The sequence below is a fragment of the Apus apus genome, chromosome 2 (assembly GCF_020740795.1).
Source record: "Apus apus isolate bApuApu2 chromosome 2, bApuApu2.pri.cur, whole genome shotgun sequence".
NCBI classification, from domain to species: domain Eukaryota; kingdom Metazoa; phylum Chordata; class Aves; order Apodiformes; family Apodidae; genus Apus; species Apus apus.
The window spans coordinates 44,554,013-44,576,615 of record NC_067283.1 but is presented as its reverse complement, the minus strand read 5'-3'; the positions used below and the strand labels follow the sequence as shown (position 1 = coordinate 44,576,615).

At 38.6% G+C, this 22,603-nt stretch overlaps 1 protein-coding gene across 2 annotated transcripts in view; it reads left to right on the top strand.

Annotated features, from left to right (window-relative positions):
- The window catches only part of CPNE4 (copine 4), a 229,531-nt gene that overhangs the window by 172,235 nt on the left and 34,693 nt on the right, over positions 1-22,603 (top strand). For both annotated transcript variants that reach the window (XM_051612099.1, XM_051612100.1), the window contains exons 8-11: positions 230-328; positions 9,140-9,226; positions 9,830-9,889; positions 16,868-17,001. In XM_051612099.1, the coding sequence (XP_051468059.1) occupies positions 230-328; positions 9,140-9,226; positions 9,830-9,889; positions 16,868-17,001 (380 nt within the window). The remainder of the gene's footprint in view (positions 1-229; positions 329-9,139; positions 9,227-9,829; positions 9,890-16,867; positions 17,002-22,603) is intronic.

Here is a 22,603-nt window from a genome sequence, read left to right as displayed (position 1 = left end):
GCTTTCATCAGCCAACTCAGTAACACACAGCTGCAACAAGTGTTGAGAATCCACTTGTCATTTCATTTTCGTCTGGACAAGAACATGTTTTTAACATGTCTTGTGATTTCCCTCTAGATAAACATTCCACAAAATGTATATAATTTCTCCTGTAGTATTTTTCAATAAAACCTGCTTTTTAACTGAATAAAAATGTTCTTTTTTCTTCCTTTCCCCTTTGCCTCCTCAGTGCATAGTTTGGGACTGGGATTCCAATGGGAAGCATGACTTCATTGGAGAATTTAGCTCGACTTTCAAGGAAATGCGAGGAGCTATGGAAGGAAGACAGGTAAGTGGAAACCACCCACACAATCTCAGTATGAAAGCTCTCAGACAATCTGTGTTACTCAGACAATCCTGTGACAAAGCAAGTGACATTGCCTCATCATCTCTCAGAAATTAGTTGCTGTGTTGATCTCTCCTATAGGTTTTACTGTTTTCTGGAGATGATAGTCTGACCATCTGAAAAGCGGGCTTTCCTGTACTTCCATGCCTGAAATACATAAGGTCTTTTTCTAGTTCACATTCTGCAGACATTTCGACATTTCTTTCTGCTAAGATTAATTTCCTTTGATCCCAAACACATGGTTTCTCTGAGGTGTTGTGCTGTCATGGCAAAGCAGATGCGCAGTCTGGGAACCCAAACCATTTCCCTACTGGCCTAAAGGCCTTTATTGGGTGAGAGTCATTCTCCATCTTTATCCATTTCTCATGAGCTCCATCCTATGCTACCAGCTCTAACTTGAACCCATCATGATGAAACTAATCCATTTCCTAAATATCTCATGAACTACAGTTCTCAGGGAAAATGAAATTGTTAGCTTATTAGTAATTACACTTCCCGATGTCAGCCTGATCTTTTCAAATTCATTTTGAAGGTAATTGCTGAATATGATAAATGATTTGGCATATCTAAATCCAGAAATTCTGATTTCCTATGATTAGTTACTCCTGAAGGTGTTAGTTTTGAGAAAGGGGGGTAAATATGTTGACTTTCTAATCTGCTGATAATTTATATTCACTGCTCCATTGTAATCTCAAAACAAAAAACAAATGTGTAGAAATATTTATTTGGGCTTTATATTAAGGTTCTGTTTATAATGTGTTAATACAAAGCTAACAGAGTCAAAAGGTGTTTGATAAATGGTAAGCAGTCAGGCTATTCCATAGGTCAGTAAGTTTTTATGATTCTTCTAAATATTTTCTGTTGATGTTCTTAGAACAACACAGAGTTTAGCAAATATTATCATATGTGTAAAATACTACTGATATATATCAGTCATATATTAACCCATTATGAATAACTTCTGAGCAGAACATGAGTGTAAATGAAACTCTGTTTTGTTCTCTCAAATTAAATTAGCGGATCAAAACTTAAACCAAACTGAATTTGAGTGGAAATAAAACCTACCTAAAGAGGTAAAGAGATTCCAGAGTGAATAACATTAATAAGACCAGTGATGTGACAACACTGCAATTTTGTATACAAATACAGTGGCAAAGAGACTGTGTGAGAATGGGAAAGAGTGTGTATTTCGAGTGTCAATGTCTTCAAAAGAGCATCACAGTCTCTCCCAAAAAGACAGTTTGTTGGCCAAGAGACTTACTGTCCAGAGCACCAGGAATAGCTGTGAAGTATAAACTATATAATTTTTTATTATGATAGAGAACAGTGTGCTCTTTTCCTCCTCAGCTAGCAAACAAAAGGATGATTACTCTTTCAGAGGCATAAGAAGTTAGTACAGCCATTTGTCAGTTCTTGTTCCAGGTTGGCACTTGCAGTACCAGAGTGATGTCCAGAAGTGTTTTAACGTTACACAATCCTCTAAGTGTCTGAAACTTTGTCTTGCTAAGGGCCTGCCATTTGCCATCCAACAGGCTGCATTTCACCTGTAACATTGCAATCTGCTTTCCTCCTTCACATGCCTAAGGCGTTGTGGAATTATTTCTTCCTTGTTGCTTTCATTCTTGTTTTACTGTGCAGTTATTCTGTGGGCTTGCACCTGCAAAAGCTGATGCTTGTTGTTGTAACCAGTTCCCATAGAGCACAATTGCTACCAATGTGAGAACAGGTCCTTCTTCCCTCTCCTCTTTTCTGATCTTTGTTTTGTAGTCTATTCTAGAGGAAAACCAGATTTAGTGGATAAGATGGTAAGTAAAAGTCATTTAAGTGACTAATAAATATTGCCTAAAAAATATAGGTACACATGCTAGCCAGCTCTTGTGCTAGCCAGCTCTTGCACCTTGCAAAAGCAGTGCACTAACGTGGGAGTCCGTGTCACTTGTCACTTAGCTGGAGCCAGAGACTAATTTCCCTTTCCCTTTCTCTCTCTCTCTCACTTTGTCCCTCCCTCCCTCATCCTATCTCCTTTTTTCTGTATTCTCCAGAAATAACTATTGCCACTAAAGGCAATTTAGGCCACTAGCTGTGGACCAAATAAATACATCCTAGTGCATAGTTTATCTCAACATCTTGTGCAGCATTAAGTAAAGTGATTAGCATTTGTCAGTTTTTTCTTTAGTTTTATTCTCCCCAAAGAAAAAGCTTGTGCGGTAGAGTGTTAACTTTGAAGAAAGGGGGTGTAGTAAAATTTGAGGGAATGGCAGAGAGGGAAGTTGGCTTGCCTTCAAGTGGATGTGTAGCTAGGTATTTCACATAAGGAAGGCCACATCAGAGAAATGTAATTTTATGTGAGTGAGGAAAGGAGTAGGTTAGACATAGTCCTTCATTCCTAGAAGAGACTTTTTCATAGCCTCAGACCAGAAAATGTTCTCTTTTCCACAAAGTAGTCCTTTCAGTCAGAGGAATAAATCTGCCATGTGCATCCTTCAGCCCATGCATAGTGTTAAGTGTTCTTTCCACATAGTATCACAACAGTTAGTGTCAAGGATGAGAACCAAAACCTGGAATTACATCTCAGATAATGTGGAAGCCAGTGTAAGGAGCAGAACTCAGGTCTGATATCCGTGCTTGGTTTGCTAAGGAAACACAGTGAAACTTTTTATTCTGGTTATATTTTCTTATATGCAGTAGACTTTATGGCCAGCTACAGTACATAATTGTATATTTCTGTCAAAAGATAATCAAAACACCCTAGGAATTGCCAACCAGGGTTTTTCACTCTCCCAGGCAACTGGTGAGAATAGGAAGAACATGTATCCCTGATGAGGGATCCAGGAATTCTCCTTAAGTACCAGCTGCAAATCTATGTAGTGTTAAAGGAGACTACACCAATGACACATCTTTCCCTCTCAGCAATGTTTGTATTAGTTGGTATCAGCTTGCAGAAAAGCATTAAGCAATAATGGTAGGAATAACAGTAGTTTGTGCTGGTGAGCGGGAAGAACTGTGTCTCATCTGTGAACTGCCAATATATCTCACTATTTCATGAGCTCACCTCATCTCTGGAGGACTTGACAGAGATCTTGAAGTTGCCTTTTAACTGTACATAGTTCACCCTCCAGAAAGCATAGAGTAGCCTTACCTGTTCTCCAGCCTCCCCCTCTTGGCTACAAGATATAAGTATCTCACAGCCAATCTATCAACTGCTACAGAACCACTTGAGATGGTCAGAATGGGTATGTGTCACCTACTTAAAGGAGGAGATGGTGCTCCTAAGGTGATTTCAATTCCATCCTTGGGCTGGGTACTGATTATCCCTACTTTTCAATGTTAGTGTCTGATCAGATGAGCTTGTGTTTGGTTTGCTGGCTTGCCTCCACTGTGAGATTTCTTGGGAATTTGTGTTTGAGACCAGGCATCATTTAGATAAATGTTGTGAATCTAGACCTGGCAGCTTGCTAGTGATGGAACCAGGAGTGTGTGAATGAAGAAGATTCCTTCTCTTAATGATTGATCACCTGCTCTGACCAGGAATGGCTTGAGTAGTTTATGAATTTCTTTCCTAAATGTGGCAGGTCCTGGGTGAGATTCACAAGCTTTAACTCCTTCAGAGTTCCTCCTCAGTGATTGAAAGGACTGAATTCTGGAAAAGTTTTTTGGTCTTTGGTTGCTGGTACAGGTGAAATTAATAATGCTGTTTAAGAAGAATTTCAGGTAATGAACAATCTCAGGATAATAACTTAGTGTCTATTTCTTTTCCACAATAACTTGTTGTCACAGGCTGTTATATTCTGACACCTAGCCTGTTTTCATACTGACCGCCAAAAAAAAATGGCGTAGAGACATCCTGTTGTTCAAATGTACATCCAAAGTGGGCATTTCAAAACCTTCTTTTTAATATTTTTCACCATTCCAAAATCCATCATTTACTCCTTCACCATAATCTTGATACAAGAAAACACAGTAAGAACAAGTCCATCCATATTTTTGACAGTTATTCATTTTTAGTGCAATGCTAGTAAATACTTTGAGTTTATTATATGCTTAGGATTTGTTCCAAATATATGTATAAAATATATTCTTAATATGTGTGTACTGTGGCAGTTTTATAAGGTGTTCTAGTATTAATCTGTCAGACCTTTGAAAACAAATTAGAAAAGCTTGATAAAAATGTAAGGACTATTAAAACCTTTCATAGTTGAAAGCATAAATCCTCCACTAATTAGAAAAAAGTCACTTTTTTTCCTTTTTTTTTAAATGGAGGCAATAAAACCAGAGGGATCTGGGGGGAAGTCACAGAAACATAAAACACCTGGATCCCCATGCAGCATGTGAGTTACATAAGGGAAAAATCTGTTCCTATATTACATAAAAGTGGGCACATCTGCATACACCCGTACACACACATGAGGGAAACCACCTCCACTGACATTCCCACAAGTTTCGGGTGTTTTTAGGGAGGGCTGCTGAAGTATGCAAGATTGGATGGGGTCTTGAGGGGATCTGAGCTGGGTTCCTCCATTTGCCAGATAGCTGAGTATGATCCTAACTCAGGGGCTTTGCATCAGGTGCCTCTTCAAATACCTGAGCACGGATGAGACTTAAGCCTTTGGAAATGGGCCAAGGAGTTTATTGACACTGGTGGACAGTTCCATAGCTAGTTTTATCAGGAGACAGGCAGGTTCACCCAGGGCTGTCTGCAACATCAGCAGCTGCTGCTGCTGTGCCAGGGATGGCAACAGAGGCCTGAGAGGAGGATGCAGCCATGTCAGGCACCTGCCACATCCGTGTGAAGAGGCCAGCAGTGGTACATCCTCAGGAGTGCAGTGATGCTGGGGCCTTGCTGAGGAAACACAAAACATGTTGATTTTCACTTCATTCCTTAGGGGCAAGTTTCTAGAGGAAACCTCTGGAAGTGATTTAAAACAGCTCTACTTCCATGATGGGTGTCTTTCTGGGGCAGAAGGAGGAAAACAAACAACATTCTGTCCTCTTGGTGGAAGGGGTGGCAGGAATAAACTAGCGCTTCAGGCAGGAGTTGCAGTTCACTTAGAAGTTACTTGATTTTTTTGAGGCATCAGAAAGGGATAATGCAGGATATAACACTGCCTGCTATTGATTGGGTTTTTTCACCCTGTCCATTAGACTGTGATGCCTTCTTTGTCATTTACAAACTATACAGTTTGTTACAGCAGCTGTACATGAAGGAACAAGAAACAAAATAATTGCAGGGCAAGCAAGAGAACATGCTAACGTAACAGAGAACATGATAACCCAAGCTTTGCCATAGCTTTCTAGCCCTTTCCTCAAAGAACTACTCAATGTCCTGGTGTGCAAGCACAGTGTCCCAGAGAAAGCACCTGCTGTGCATCATGATTTTTCTTACCTTAGTGTACATTAAACCCTCTGGACAACTTCAGCTTGCACTATTGGTAGCCACACACTGCTCAAATTTTCTTCCTACAGTTGTTGCCTACACTTGGTCACCTGCGCTTCCCTTTGCTGGTGGTGTGGCATGGCTTCTTGTACTGCTTGCTCTTCTCTTCTGAAGGTTTGGTAAGAGAAGGAGTGAGGATGTTTGGGAAGGCAGCATTCTTCACTGCAGAGAGTAACATCTCCCATTGAGGGATCTGGCTCTCCTCATTACAGCTACAAGAGGATTAGCATTAGTGTCAGCATTGGTTTGCTGACTTGCATTGAAGAATAACTGCATGGAGTTTGTTTTACATTTAGAAATTCTCCACATGCTGGTTTAAATTTCAGGATATGAAAGAAACATTAAAGCAGTATAGTCTGGGGTCTCATTACCAACATTTGCAACAGTACTTAATTTATCAGGAGATATTTTAAACCAGGTTGATTTCTGTTTCAGATTCACTATAGTGTTTGATAGGGAAAGAGCTTGCATAGCCCAGAGCTGCCAGGAATTGGGAGGAAATGTCAAGTGATTTTCATAATGATCAATCCAAACTTCACAATGTTTACCACTAGTGTCAGATTGCAGACTCTTGCATTAGTTTTATCTCAACTGAAAAGTTAATTTAAGAGGCAAAAATTAATTGACAAAAAACAATGTCAAATACCACATCAATGCTGGGAATGTAGGAACAGACTGAAAATTGAGCTTGGCCTCACAAAGTAAGCAAAATACTTGAAAATTGTTTCTCATTTTTACTTACCTGTCCAGAGCTGTATTCTGAACTCTGTTCTCTTTAGAAGAGCTGGAGGTATGACAAGGCCTGTACGGGGAATTCCTTCAAATGATGCTTTTCTCATTTTCTGCTCAAACTGTGTGAATTGCCAGGGTAAGAACTGGATAAGCCTAGGAATTAGGAAAGGACTTACTTCTCATCTCCTCTCCTGTTGCCTTCCTTCCCCTCTTTATACTATCAAATCAGCAGAATTGATAGGTGCAAAATTATTCTTCTTTCTGTTTTCCTACTTTCTAGGAATTTTCTGGTCTGTTCTTTGTTAACCACATCAGCCAGTGACATGTTAGTGACTTACATGCAGAATATGTTAATGAGCTTTAGATAGCTGCTGACAATTGCTATCCATACATCTCAAAATGCATTGCGAAGGCAGGTGAACATTCTAGCTGCGTTTTACAGTTGTCACAGAGAAGCTGAGAGGCTGGCTACAGGCATAGAATTTTGTCCCCTGAAATGTTATTTAATGCTTCTTTAGTCCTTACATAGTGTAAACTTCTTCCAGAAACCAATTATATTAACATAATGTTCATCAGGCTTAAATAATCCTTTTCCTGAGGTGAGGAATTAGGTGCATAGTGTAAGGATTCATATAGGTCAGGCCTTGTTTAAACATAAACATTGAAAAGAGTTCCTGTTGGAGGATGATAAAATTAAGGAAGTGGCCCTTGGATGTTCAGGGGAAAGCAGTGAGATACCTCCAGTGTCATTCAGTGTCAAAGGGAGGAACACAAAATCCTGAGTCCTGTTTTTTCTCTCTATTTGGTATCTTACAGTTTCTTTATAATATACAGACAGGCCGATATCTCTGCAGGAATGCTTCCAGTAAGTTGGAGACAACTGTAGGCTAAACCATTTTGCCAGACAGCAGTGTCTCAAGATGTGAGTGGGCAGTGCTTTTGCCTCACTGTCAGATTGCTTTTCCAAACATGAGCTTATTGCACTCTAGTGTTGTGACAAAGAGCTCTCCCTTTACTTGGAGAGAATGGCATTTATTTCTTAAGCCTGTCTGCTTCTCTTGAGTAGAGAAAAAATGTTTATGGAGGGTTTCCCTGAACATGTGGACCTGTGCCTGCCTGTCTTCTCAGTTGGAAAATTCATTTCACAAGACAGATAATTGAGCTGTAGGCTAACTGGGAGAGCAAGCAGATGTGCTTCCTGCAGTTGAAACATTTTTTTTGTCTTTTTCCATTATTCACTCTGTCACTTGTCTACAGTAACACAGTGATGAAAATACTCCTCCTCCCTTGCGCAGAAAAGGTCTCATATTGCTCCAAAGCCATATGTTTTGCCTTCCCTTTTTTGACATTTAACAAAAGCTCGAAGTTTTAAATACTTCAGAGACATCCAAATAATTGCTGTTAGGCAATGGTTTGTAGTTCAATGAAATTGCTGAGGCTATTCATAAGGTAAAAATAGTTTTATGTGCTCTAACATTTTGCTCAGATGGATCCGGCATGAATGTCTTTGCTATAGACAAAATATTGTAACACTTATTAAGGTTTTCACTATAGGCAAAATGTTGTAACACTCAAGAGATATGTTTAATTTCAAACTAGGGATTTTTATGTAAGAGGTCATCCTAATTCCCTTTGGTCATATATTCTTTATGTTACCCAATATCACGTTTTTTCTCAGGATTTGAAAACACCTCCCTGAAAGAAAATAGTTTAATAGCACATTACAGATACAAATATGGATTTACAAATCCCAATAGATACTTGCATGTGCAAACATACATTTTACTCCTGCAGCAAAGAGGCATGAATAAAATTGTAGAAGACATTAGAGGTCAGAGTCTGAAAGCTTGACCATATCAATCTACCTGAAACTAGAGGAGGGCAGAACATTTGAAATGGAAATGAGTAAGACTGGGAGATGTTATGATATGAACAAGACAATCTATGTCAGTAACAAGTTAGGATTATTTTCCTGTAAAATTGAATATTTTTAAATAAAACTAATCAGAACATTCTAAAAAAAAGGGGTTTAATATATTGTTAGTTTTCATCTGTATCAGTAATTTATTAACTGCATCTTCATACACTTTTTAGTGATTTTCTTAACTTTTTAGTTTGCTGTCAGACTTAAAGGAGAAATTATTGCCCTCTTTCCAGAGAGAGTAAGATGATCTCCAGTCAGAATTTCTCCAGTCATGAGTTTAATGCAAAACACCAGTGGTTTGCAGTTTTGCAGTTAATACAACGCATCAGTATTTTCATTTGTATGAAGTTCCCTCTTTTTCTCTGCTCTTAAATGTTCTCAAAATATCCTCAGTAACACTTGAACCTGCAAGACTGGATGACAATAACACACAAATCTGAATATCTCTCTAAGTGCTTCGAACATGTTCAAAGACAGATGTTTACCCAGGGCCTTTTTCTACTAAGAACATTCTCTGCATAGTTAAGAGTTTTCATTTTTTATTCGGTGTGCTCCATTATTTTATAGGATTTAGTCAACTGTGGAAATCTAACAGTGCCTTTTTTGTTAACTGTTCAATTTGTACATAAATTTTCCTTCAAGCAGTGACAGCTATTTTTCACAGGTACAATGGGAATGCATTAACCCCAAGTACAAAGCCAAGAAGAAGAATTACAAGAACTCAGGCATCGTCATCCTTAACCAGTGCAAGGTAAATATGTGTTTTGCTCTTTGGCTGTGTCTTTACTAAGCTCTCAGTGATATATTTTAATGGTAATTGGAAACATATACAATAAAGTTGAACTGCCTGTAGAATAGCGATGGAAACTGATTCTCTACAAAAAGGAAATACAAGGATTTGAATCCCAAAAGTAAGCTGACTGTCCCCAACTCTTCTCCTTCATTTCTCTTGCCCATTCCCTGCTGTTGTACAGTGAAGTAGGCAGTACTAAGCTCTTACACCTACTGGCATGCCAATTGACCTTTTGTGTGTTTCCCTTCCAATCTTTCCATCATTTCTACAAAATTGCTCTTGTTCCTCCTAAACCAATAGCAACATTTCCACTGACTTCCAGCTGAGGAGTAGCAGAGCTTGGTTCTACTTTTTATGTGAATTTTCCTTTCTGTAGTTTTAGAATGTTGGTATTTTCTCTGTTTACATTTTTGCTTCTGCCTCAAACTGTATTTAATGAATTCTGTGTTTACGTTATTTTCAGTTGGTCTCTTCCCTCCTTCCAATTTACTTTTTTCAGGCAATTCTTTGATGTTCCAGTAGTACATAGCTAATTTGAATGTCTTGCTGTCTTGTCTGCAGATCCACAAGATGCATTCTTTCTTAGATTATATCATGGGAGGTTGCCAAATACAGTTTACAGTAAGTGTCTTTCTTCTCTAACTTGTTTTGAAGAAAGGGAATCCCCTTAGATACTGATTCATTACTTTCACAGAGAAATGATTCTTACATGCCATTCCTTGGTAAATTATTAAGATCTTCTTGCAAAATGTATTAAGCCTGGAAAATAAAACTCTGCTAATGCAGTGAGGTTGTTCTTGCACATTGTGATTTACTTTCATGTTTTGCAGCAATGACAATCACGTTTTAAAAAATAAAGGCAACTTCATACAGGGGTGAGAAGCTAAGCCTGTGAAGTCCCACCAATTCCATCCAAGCTACACACAGCCCCAAAAGCTAGAGAACTGTATTATCCCCTGTGACCAGTGCTGACTGGCCTTTGGCTTTTGAGCCTCAGTTTGTTCACAAGTGTTATAAATAAATTCCCTTGCTGGGACTGTGTCACAGGGAGGAATTTCATCTCACCTGCCTGTACCTGCTTAATTATTAGATGTTAATTTAACATCAATCCTATATTCATCAATCCTATGGGCCAGACTTCCTTTCCAGAATAAGTCCTCCATTGAAGCAAGTTGTTCCCCTCTAATGGTGCCACATAGAAAGTCACAGGCAGAGGGACAGTCCAGCCAGGGATGTCTCTCTGTCAGTCTGGGGTAAATACTAGGGTAAATGTTGATGTTTCATACCTCAGCCATAGCTACTAACAGTAAGATGGCACTACAAGTGGCCATGGTTGTAATTCGGAGCAAATTCAAAAGCTACTCAGTTAAAACGGCATAAAACTATTTGCAAAGCTCTCCATAAACAAACATAAAATATTTTGTGTTTTGAAATAATAATTTGTAGAAACATTTAATGTTGTGTGGTTTGGTGGGGTTTTTTGTTTGTTTGCTTGTTTTTTGTTTTCCCACTTTTTTTTTGTTCACATTTTGAATCTGGGAAATGAAATAAAATAATAGAAAATGTCAATATTTCCCATAGCATAGGAATGCAGATTGTGGTCCACTTCCAGTCTGGCTGATGTGACTTCTAATTTCATGACAGTTACAGGAATAAAATCTAATGCTCCAAGGTAGTATTCTTCTAATGGAAATATCTCCTTTTCCTGTAGCACCCTGTCCTGTTTCTGCTCCCAGGTACCAAGTATCAGACAATGGATTCTTCCATTTCACTTTTTACAGACAAGCCTTCATTTTCCAAAAAGATTTAACAAAGACCTATTTTGTCTTTAGACAGTAATGGATTGCCTTCTTGTGTACAAATCAGCTCTTTGAGGTGTAAAACATGCACTTTACCAGTACACCTCAAAAACTCACTGGATAACACCCAGTACTGGGGACTCTCTCTCTGGCTTTGAAGGAAATACCTACTATAATGAACAAAGATCTTATAGTTTTCCTCTCTCAAGCAAAGCATCCTGTGTAATTACATCTCTGCCTTACACAGCTGCTTCTTCTCTTATCCCCACATGCCTGCAATGCCCATTTTTTCTCCAAATCTGAAACTTGCAAAACCCTGGAAGCCCCTTTCATTTATCTTTCCTGACATTTCCCCCCGAAAACTATAACCGGAAGGACTCAATTTTCAAATGTGTTCAAGTCCATTAGCAGAAAGACTGTAATGTCTTTAAGTAATATTTAAAAGCCTTTTCTAATCAGGGCAGGTGCTTAAGCACTTGCAAAGACTGGTTAATACACATTTCCCACAACTCTAGCTCAAGTACAGGAGCACTGCAACCATTAGAAAATGTCTAGGGATATACATAGTATTATGTTACAGCTGTGCTTTTCAAACTCTTTTTGATTCCTCCTGAATGTTCTTCCAGTGGAAGAGCAAGTCCTTAGACAGTGCACTGAAGGGTTGTGGCAATTTGCTTGCCTTCAATTCACTTATGGCAGATTTCCTATAAGTAGGCTGTGAACCATGAGCTGACAACTGCAGTGTTAAAATATGTTAAAATGGGTAGTACTGCTTCTACTGTATTTTACTATTTTAGTATTTCATTTTGCTGAAACCAGTGATAATAGGAAACAGGTGAGATCATCTGCAAGGACAGGCAGTGAGGACATAAAGGAAATGCAAGATCCATTGTACAGTGAACCACAGAGATCCCTGAATTACTGTTGACCTCATTGGTAAATCCACCAGTTACAGGATTTTGTAAACTCATTATGGATTTTCAACCTGCATGGACTGAAAGGAAGGTGTTGTGGATGTCTGTGCCTATAGCTCTGTTCATGTATATCCTAGTAGTTCTGTGAGCAGGTTGAAAGCTTATGGGTAGGAATTAGGGATCGGGACAACAAAGGGAGTCTTGTGGTTGGAGTTGACTACAGGCTGCCTGATAAAGTGGAGCCAATCAATGAAGCCTTCTTACTCCAGCTTGGGGAAACCTGGTGCTCACAGGCTCTCATCCTGATGGGGGATTTTAACAGATCCTCCTAGAAGACATGCTCAGGCACATGGAGGACAAGGAGATGATTGGGGACAGCCAACATGGCTTTACTAGGGGCAAATCCTGCCTGACCAACCTAGTGGCTTTCTACAATGGAATAACTGCATCAGTGGACAAGGGAAGACCTACAGATGTAGTTCTTAATTAATGATATTGACAGTGGCATTGAGAGTACCCTCAGCAAGTTTGCTGATGACACCAAGCTGGGAGGTGCAGTTGATATGCCAGAGGGACCTGGATAAGATGGAGAAGTGGGCCCAGGGGAACCTCATGAGGTTCAACAAAGCCAAGTGCAGGGTCCTGCACCTGGACCAGAGCAACCAGAGATACAAATACAGGCTGTGGGAAGACATGCTAGAGAGCAGCCCTGTAGGAAAAGACCGGGGGCTACTAGTGGATGAAAAGCTGGACACGAGCCACCCATGTGCAATTGCTAGCCCTGAAGGCCAACTGCATCCTGGGCTGTATCAAAAGGAGTGTGGCCAGCAGATCAAGAGAGGTGGTTCTACCTCTCTACTCTGCCCTGGTGAAACCTCACCTGAAGTACTGTGTCAAGCTCTGTAGCCCTCAACACAAGAAGGATGTGGACCTGTTGGAGCATGTCCAGAGGAGTGCAATTAAAATGATCAGAGGGCTGGAGCACCTCTCTTACGAAGACAGGCTGAGGGAGTTGGGGTTGTTCAGCCTGAAGAAGAGACGACTCCAGGGGGAAATTATAGCAACCTTCCAATACCTGAAAGTGGCCTATAAGGAGGCTGGGGAGGACCTGTTCACAAGGGCCTGTAACAATAGGACAAGGGGTAATGGGTTTAAGCTAGAAAAAGGTAGTTTAGGTTGCACATTAGGAAAAAGTTCTTTAATATGAGGGTGGTGGATCACTGGAATGGGTTGGCTAGAGAGGTGGTGGGGGCCCCATCCCTGGAGAGGAAGGTCAGGCTTGATGGGGCTCTGAGCAATCTGTTCTAGTGTGAGATGTCCCTGCTTATTGTAAGGGGGTTGGACTACATTCTATGATTCTATGATTCTATTAATATATTGTCACCAGCTGACCCTCCACAAATTTTACTTCCTCCTGCCTCAGTTGCATGAGTCCCCAGTGGTAACAGCACAGACAAACTGCTGTTTCCAGAAAAATATCAAAGATTCTCCAGCGGGCACTGAAGCAAAAGGGTGCAGCCTACAGGGGAGATACTCAGTGGTCCTTTTGCTTTCTGCACACACCAAATAATCTCCTTTTCACATAGTCCTAATCTGGTTAATTCAGACCACTGAAATAGAGGAAGGCCTGTTCCTTCCACCTTCCCAGATTTCCATTTCTTTTAACAGGAATGGATCTGGAATTGTTCTAAACGCCTGGTACATGTATTGTTGTTGTCTTCATAGTAATGACATTTCTATTGAGTTCATGCTGTGTACAGGCAGTACAATACAACTGTGATTTGAAAAAGCACTTGGTGAGGGAGGGAAATGGGGATGCTAAGCATATATTTGATAGCAAAGAGCTGTAGTATGTTGTATCTGCTAATTTAAGGCACTAATGAAGGCTTTGGTAACATCATGCTGTGTGTCCTGGGGATTCTTTGTACATCTATTGTAGGAACATAGTTTGTGGTTAGAAAGAATGTCTCCAAAAAGTGAAAGTAAACTTTTCCTTTACTTTAGAACCATTTATTAAGAAGCTTCTGTCTAGAGAGATCAATACTGCTGTTTCCAGTCTGCTAATGTTATGCACTGCTCATTGCAAAATGCTGTATCTCTTATCAGGCAGTGTTCCCTGCTGCAGAAGAAATGGTCAGAAGTTGGCAGTGAAAATGGGTCTGTAGTCAGAAGACATTTTCATCACTTTAGGAAATATAGCAGAAAGGATGTGTAACATGCATAAAAGGAACTGTAATAGAAAGATATACTGGACAGATTCTCTCTCAGGCAGGTCGTGGTACTGGGCAGGCTGATTTGTTGCTGACAGATCTAGCAGGAGATCCAAGCTATGTAGCATGTTTTCAGTGCAATGAAAATCTATCACCCTTTTACAAGGCTGAGGAAAAAACAGTAGTAAGAGTGTAGTTATTGCTGTTATGTTCTCAGTTAGCTGTGGGAAGGTGACTGGGACCTTTGAATTGACATATTTAAAGAGACATTGATAAAAATCAAATGTATGTGCTGTAAGAAAGATTCCTACTTGCTGCCTGCAAGATAAGCTCACTTGTGATGTTAGGCTAGCTTCTGTGATATGTTAGTTTTACAAATCCTTATCCTACTTATTTGCACAAGATTTTGATACTGCTGTGTAATGCTAATAGAGCAGAGCTCTGAGCTGTTATTTTAGAATTGCAGCAAGTAGCAGCAAACATCTTTCTTAAAAGTCCATCCCTTGGGAATCAAACAGAGATTTAGATCAAAGTCAGCTACAGTGCCTCTGAGTACAAATATTCATAAAGGCTTCATCATAGGAAGATAAGGTGTATTTTGCTTATAAGCAGATCTCTACTACAAGGACCATTTCCTAAAAGGAAGCTTGTTTTGGGGAAAGATTTTTTCTTTACCAAATACCAGCCACAGAATTTTTTCCAAGCTTGTGAAATCCCACTGCCTAGTCCTACAACTGGGCTCTTGCTTTCAGTGAAAAAGCATTTAGCCGTGGCTAATGGGCAGGAAGGAAGGTTTGTCTGGTATGTCTGATGTGTTGCTACAGCCTCATTAATGTCTGCTGTAGGATTATCAGTGAAAACACCTGTTTGTTGGTGGGTTTTTTTTACATTACAGGAATGCTCTCTATTTCCCTGTCGTACAGTGAAATTTCTGCACTTTCTATAACCAGAAAAAAAACTAATGTTATCAGAGAAAATATGTATCTTTTTAAGAAAATATGCACACCTTAGCTAAGAATTTTAAAGAATGTCCCAAAACTGAGCTAATCTATATAAATATCCATGGATTTACCTCAGGTTTCACAAACCACTAGTTTCTTTTCTTCCTCAGTTAAGTGCATGCAGACAACTGAAAACATGAGAGATTTCCCACTGATTTATTCAAGTTAAATAAAACTATTATTTTTGGAAAAAGATCTGTGTGGAAAACAGACTCATTGCTTCCATGCATGAATAGTGAGTGGGAAAGCAGAGGTGAAAGATTACTTTATTTGAAAGCCAAATCAAGCTCATAGCTCCTGACTGAAATGTGGTCAGGTGCTAGGGCTCCATAGTTGATCAAGGGGCAGAGGAATTTCCAAGCTAAGTAGAGCCCAGTGAAAAGTATTTTTCTTCAGCTAAGAGTCAGAGGTGGAAAATCAGAAACAGTGGGGAAAAGCCACGTGGAGTTAACCCAGTATAATTTTTCCCTTTTCGTTTTTAGCAACAAAAAATAAGTTTCAGGAGGACTGAGCTGCTTTTTTTTTAAGGGAGAATGAAAATACCATGTTTCACTTTCGTTTTATAGCTGCATAAAACAGCCTTCTCTGTGCCAGGCAGAGGTTCCAGCTGGGGAAACTGCACATTTGCAGAGGCAAGCTGAGTCTTCAAAGTTCTTTTTGCAGGCTTCAGCAAGGCCCTTACCTGTCCACTGCACTGTAAAACTGAAGTCTGAATCCTGTGTGTTTGTGGAATATCCAGGTAGAATGGGTCTTTTAAAGGAAGAGGTTATTGGACAAAATCATAAGGAAGTTTGTACATATCTTTGTTTCCTTTGTTTCTGTGAGACCATTTGGGTATCTTCCCTTTTAGGGGTTCCTAGAAAGCAGCAACACAAATTCAGAAGAGAGCTCTCGGGTCCATGACAGTCATCTCACAGGAAGATGCATGCCAGAGTACATCTTCAGTGAGAATTACAAAGAGCATTTTAAAAGGGAGAAATGGATTTTAAGAGGATTCATTAATATTTACTTTGGCATTGAATGCTTCCCACAATCTTCTCTAAGGCTTTTCAACACAAAAATCTCTGCAGGATTCCAGCTTCTTTTTTCTTCCCTGGAGCTCACCTTTAAGCTTGCTATCAGCTACAAAATCGAGAGGGTTAATTATTTAATGCTTAGATGTTTTGAAGACAAAAAGTAAAAGAGAGGCACTATCTATTACTATAACAACAGCCACAGTAAGGTTTAAAATAGCTAAGTAATGTTCCTAACTGCAGTTCTAATTTATAGTTTTAGCAGGATTTTTAACTCTCTTGGGACTTCTCGGCTGTACAGCATTCATGTCTTGAACATCACCTGAGCTGGAATAATTTCATTAAGTATGAGAACGTGGAGATAGTTAATTTGATTAATTTGTATTAGAACATTATTTTCCACATAGAATAATAATGCAGTTCATTGTCTTCCTAGTTATGCTATGTTAATTTTATTATCTCTTATGTTATAAGCTGTCATTTACTTTAAACGTGTTTATCAATACTATCCTAATTCAAATTTGATGGAGTACACTTTAAAATGACCTTTGCTTTAAGGCTGCAGTCTATGGAAAACTGTTTCTGATAAAGATACTTGATTGGTGTGGGTATACTTGTGCCCAGAAGAGCTCCACAACACATTGACTTTCCTTCTTTTCCAGGTAGCTATAGATTTCACTGCATCAAATGGTGATCCTAGGAACAGCTGCTCACTGCACTACATCCACCCCTATCAGCCCAATGAGTACTTGAAAGCTTTGGTAGCTGTTGGGGAGATTTGCCAAGACTATGACAGGTAAATAACCACATTTGATAACAGAGTTGTCTTGAGAAACTGTTTTCACAGTGTGAAATCAATGACTGCCTGCTGCCAGCTGCAGTAGCTCAGTGTTTAGTCCCTGAAGAGAAATGGCTGCACATCAGAAAGATTAGTCTACCTTAACATGCTCTTGAGAGGGACTGTGGGTTTACATGAGCTTCATGGTAATGAAAGGCCCAGTTCTTGGCTGTTTGGCTGGTATGTGTGTTAAATGTTAAGTTTGTATTCACATGCCAAAATTGCATATTTGAGTGGATTTTTCTTGTCTGTTAAGCTTGAAGCCTGTTTTGGAGATGCTGATAGCATCCTTTCTGATACACTTGGGTGTCTGGTTTTGTCCCATCCCATCGTATTCCTGAGATGGTGTGTTTGAAACTGAATTTGTAGTAGCCTGAACCGCTTAGTGGCCATCTGTGTTCTTAGAAGTAAATGGGTGGTCCTTTTGAGTGTTCTTCTGGCCTGTTGAATATTACAATATCTTCTAAAAAAATATTAAAGGATAGTGATAAACTGTGCATACATCATGCCTTTAAATAAATAAGCAAATGCGAGTAATTGGTCCAAATGTGCTTTGATTACGTTATGTACTTCTGTTGCTTTCAAATAGGCTGCCTGCTTCTATCAAATTAATTGGCCATTATTAATCTAATTACCAAGTGCATTTCCTTTAAATGTTTTTTCTTCGTTGATGAGGCACAGTATCTTACACAATTATTCTTCCTAATCTTTGCACATGTAATAGACATCCACCCACGGTTCTGACACATGTAAATACCAGATCTCAAAAAAACAATGGTCAAATTGGAATTGTACTTTCTTTATAAATTGTGGAGTGACTTAATACCATGGTTTGCATGTTACATGTCACATTTACCAATTAGCCTGCTCAGAGGCAGTTCTATTTGCATGGTAATGAAATGTCTTCCTCAAGAGGAAAACATTGTTCTGATGCAATTTCTGTAAGAATGTGATGGTCAAACTTAATCAATGAGTCTGAGAAAATTAGTATTTTATTGCAAGTAAGGTGATAATTCCTTGGTGATTATCCAGTAATTTAATAATTGCTAGCAATAATTCAGAAGATTAATATACTTCATAATAGGGAAAGGAATAAAAAGGGTTGGTTTGTGCTCACAGATTTTTTTGTTTTATCACTTAAAGCATATTTTTCAAGAAAATGAAATAGTTAAGTGGCACAGTCCCTCCTGTACAGAGACATTAATCCCAAATTAGGATTCTTCTCTTAATATAGCATATTCCAATCAGTACAAAAAATATTGGGTAGTCATTTTTTCAATGAAATCACCAGCATCATTCAGTACTATTGTGCTTCAGAAAATACCTATTGATGCTAATCAGCACAACCAAGGCTGTATGAGCTATGAACTACCACTGAACAGGAGCCAGAATTACTTTTCCCAGGGAAATGTCACCTTTCTGGCATCTGTTTGACCTGTACATGTTCTCAACTTAAAACACTGTAAGTATGTTTCCATGGGCAGGTTGATTCAACATGGTCAGTGCTTTCTGATCAAAATGTCAAGTGAAGACCTTTTCCTTATATTGCACATTTTGAATCCAGCAAACTGGTAAGGAGAACATAATTTCTCTAAAGAAGAAATTAGGAGAAGCAAACCTTTGGACAAAATAATCTATAGGTTCTGTATAGGAGCTCTTTTTGCGCTTAGTTGCGGGCTTGAGACGTATGAGCATATGTGACCTATAAAGCAAGTCCTCTGTAAATACAATTTTTAAAAAATAGTTTTGAATTCAGTGAAAATAAAAAATGTGGCACAGATCCATAACTGCTCTAGTGGGCCCAGCTGTGTTTCAAATACTGTAGTAGGATTTCTGTTTCCAGATTAAGATCAGCCAAAAGTGAATGAGGGGAAGCCGCTGAACCTAAGGGCTGTTTAGAGTCAGTGTCATAATCCACACAGGGACATGTCATTAGTAAGATTAATATATGAGACCACAAAGGTGGCAGTGCTCTGACCTGAAAAATTATATTTTATACCCATCATGTATATCATATAGGGACAACCGGATGATTTCAACCCAAACCAAGGAAAATTGAGTGGTTTTCTTTGGGTCCCAGGATTAATGTATTTATACAAAATGGAAAAATAGTTGGAATAAAATAAAATCTGTTGTTTGTAAAGGCTGCTTTTTATATTTGGAAAAAAGCCTATGTCTATAACTTTAAAAATTTCTGTAATTAGGAATGTTCAAATTTATTTGTAATTTCAGATAAATTGGATTGGCAAGTAGTATATATAGAGACTACACTCAAAATCTTAAATTTTCTTTTAGATACTCTAGTTGGTTCTATTAATCAAGTCAAATCTTCTTATAGTCTAGGTTTCTGTACACATCAGACTAATGTAACATACCCATAAGTAATTAATGCTCCAAATAACATGCTGCCTCACATCCCTTGAGACACTGGAATAATCCCTGCTCATCCAGAAGCCTGTTTATCTGTATGGTTCAGTGATTCCTGAAACAGTTAAATGAATAATGCCTCTCTGCATAGTCAAGTGTGAAAGAATAAGATTCATTTTTTTCATCAGCAATATTCAGAAAATGAGAAATAGACTTTGATTATTATCCCAGTTGTAGAAATGCTGCAGCCCTGTAGGAACAGGCCAATCTGATAATGGTGTGGGAAATGGAAGAGCTGTTGACCTGCACAAAAGACTTAATACTTTATCTAAATGGTGGAATTATTTCAGGCTATAACAACATTTGTCATAAGAGAGAAGATAACGTTTGTATGTGATATAATCAGTGACCAAGCAACCGCATCAACGAATCATAAAGGAAGGAGAAACATGGATTAATTTTAAGGAATTAGGGTCTAAAATGTAGTTAGAAATACTAGAAAAGGGAAAACACAATAAAAGCTTATTATTGGAAATATATGGTAAAATAAGCAGACAGCTCCATGAAAAAAACAGTTTAAGATAAATTACTTATGAATGCTTAAAGTTGACCTCATGAAGAAATAAGTGAGAAATATGTATTTCCATTACATTTTCACAAGGTTCTTTTATATTAAGAATTTCATCACTGGTATAATTTTACCTTGAAATTCAGCAAGTCTACTACACCTTTTTGTAGCAGATTGAAATGATGGAAAAAACATTGAGCATTGAAGTGTCTAACATTAAAAGGACCTGCTTCTGTATAATGTGTTCTTTACCTCAGTAATACCAGTATTCAGTTCTCTGGATCAGAAGTCAAATCAAGTGATTTCTGATGACCAGCCATATAAGCCTAGCCAGGATCCTAAAATACCAGTTGGGCACTAACAAATGTGCATATATTCCCTGTACCTGTTTTAAATAAGGAGTTAGCAAGTGTACTTAAGTCAGGTGAGGTTATGCCTAGCTCTCTGTGCACTGTGGCTGGCTTAGGGCATCTAACCTTCACCAACTCTGAGCAATGGTTTTGGCAGCTGCTTGTGTAGATGAGAACCAGCATCAAAAAAGCACTGAGATGTGCCCTCAGCACATACACATGCATATTGACAACTTGGTTTCCATTACTATAATTTGGAAACATCTATGAAAACCAGTATCTATAGATAAAACAAGTACTTATCTCAAGATAAGTGCAGGTCTGCTGTGAACCTCTCACATAAGCACTTAAAGCTTTATTTACTTTGCTTTACTTTGAATGGCTAGCTTTGGAAGGGATCTTGAAGATCACCTAGTTCCAACCCCCTTGAACACTTCCAGGGATGCGGCATCCACAACTTCCCTGAGCAATCTGTTCCAGTGACTCATCACCCTTACACTAAAGAATTGTTTCCTAATATCCAACCTCAGTCTACCCATTTCCAGCTTAAAACCATTACCCTTGTCCTCTCACTACCTGCCCCTGTAAAAAGCCCCTCCCCAGCTTTCCTGCAGCCCCTTCAGATAGTGGAAAGCCACTATGAGGTCTCTGCAGAGCCTTCTCTTCTCCTGGCTGAACAACCAAAGCTCTCTCAGCCTGTCTTTGTAGGAGAGGTGCTTCAGTCCCCCCGCCCCCAACCACATATATATATGCAACTAGAGTTTTACTCATGTGTGTATAAATATATAGGTATGCGTATAATATATATATATATAAAAATAGATATTTTTAACACTTAACCATGCAATAAAACAAATAATTTCTTTCTTATGCTGTTTTAGAGCTTCCCTCTCTACAAAGCAAACTCATAAGTCAAAATAACAAAAATACACACAGTTTATTAAAATGGCTGCTCCTTTGATATTAATCATTTGTTTTACCAGTGCTGGAATACAACCAACTAGCCCTGAGTTTAGCTCATCTTTCATTCTGCAGTGGTAACTGTCTCTGACAAAGGAAAAAGGGCTGGAACAGGGCCGTAAATAGCTTATTTGTAAGGATAAATGCTGTTACATGCACACAATGCTAAAGGCTGAAATGCTTGCTAGATGATCTTACATTATAACGAGTTTTAATGATGATATTCTGAGTGAAGCCCATGGCAAGACTTGCAAATCTGCTCCTCAGTTTGAAATCTGATTTCTGCAGTTAGTACCTTTCCTTTCTCTTCTGCTTATTAAGAACCTCATTGTAATAAATTAAATATTTATCTTTGCATTAAAACCTCTGTTCTGATTCAGCAAGATGTTGGAACTTCTTATCTAATCCAATTGAATTCAGTCTGACTCAAGCAAACACTGAAGTATTATGCAGAATGTAGATGGCACTAAGATGGAGTTGAGAGTTTTACTGAATTTGAACTTTATTGTTTGCCCCACACCCAAATATTTAGTGCCTCCCATATACCTGGATGATCTTTGTGATTAATTTTTACACAAAGTTTTATATTTGGGCATACATTCAACATTGTTCACTGGATTAATAAAAAGGGCTCACAAACATAGGTGAGAATCAGTTATTTTGGTCAAAACAATACCCATAGCTTAACAAAGACAGAAGTTAGAGGTATTTTACCAAATACTTTTAAGTATTTGTTGCACTGGGTATTTGTGGAACTTCCCATTCTTGCTGGGCCATCCCCATTCTGATCTACACAGTCAACTCATTATTCCATGTGTTTCACCACATGGTTTTGCAAAATTGTTTCATAAAATTGGTCATTTTATTTGTATTCAAAATCAATTTCAAAAAGTAATTATTAATTATTTAAAATCTCTATGTCCGTGTATTCACCCTTACAGATACTGCAGATTTTCTTTTATTTCTAAGAGCCCTTGAAACACTGGGAAGATAAATTCTCTCTGTTTCCTGGCATTAATATCCTTTCTCATTGAGGCAAATAGGCTCCTTCACTCTAAATATTCAAGTAGTTCCTTAAAACTGACATTCACACTGAAATTGTGTGTTAATAAATGAGCTGCTTGTGTAAAACACACTTGTCTAGCAACCTCCCCAAAGGGCACTAATGAACAAAGAGTACATTATTCCTGCAAAGTGCAGAAATTGTTTATGTGTAGAGCTCTGTAAAATACTTAAGAGTGAAAATTTTAGAACTGGGCCATGTTCCACAGAAGATGTGAGAGTCTTGAAGTCAATTTGAGTTTCAACATTAGCT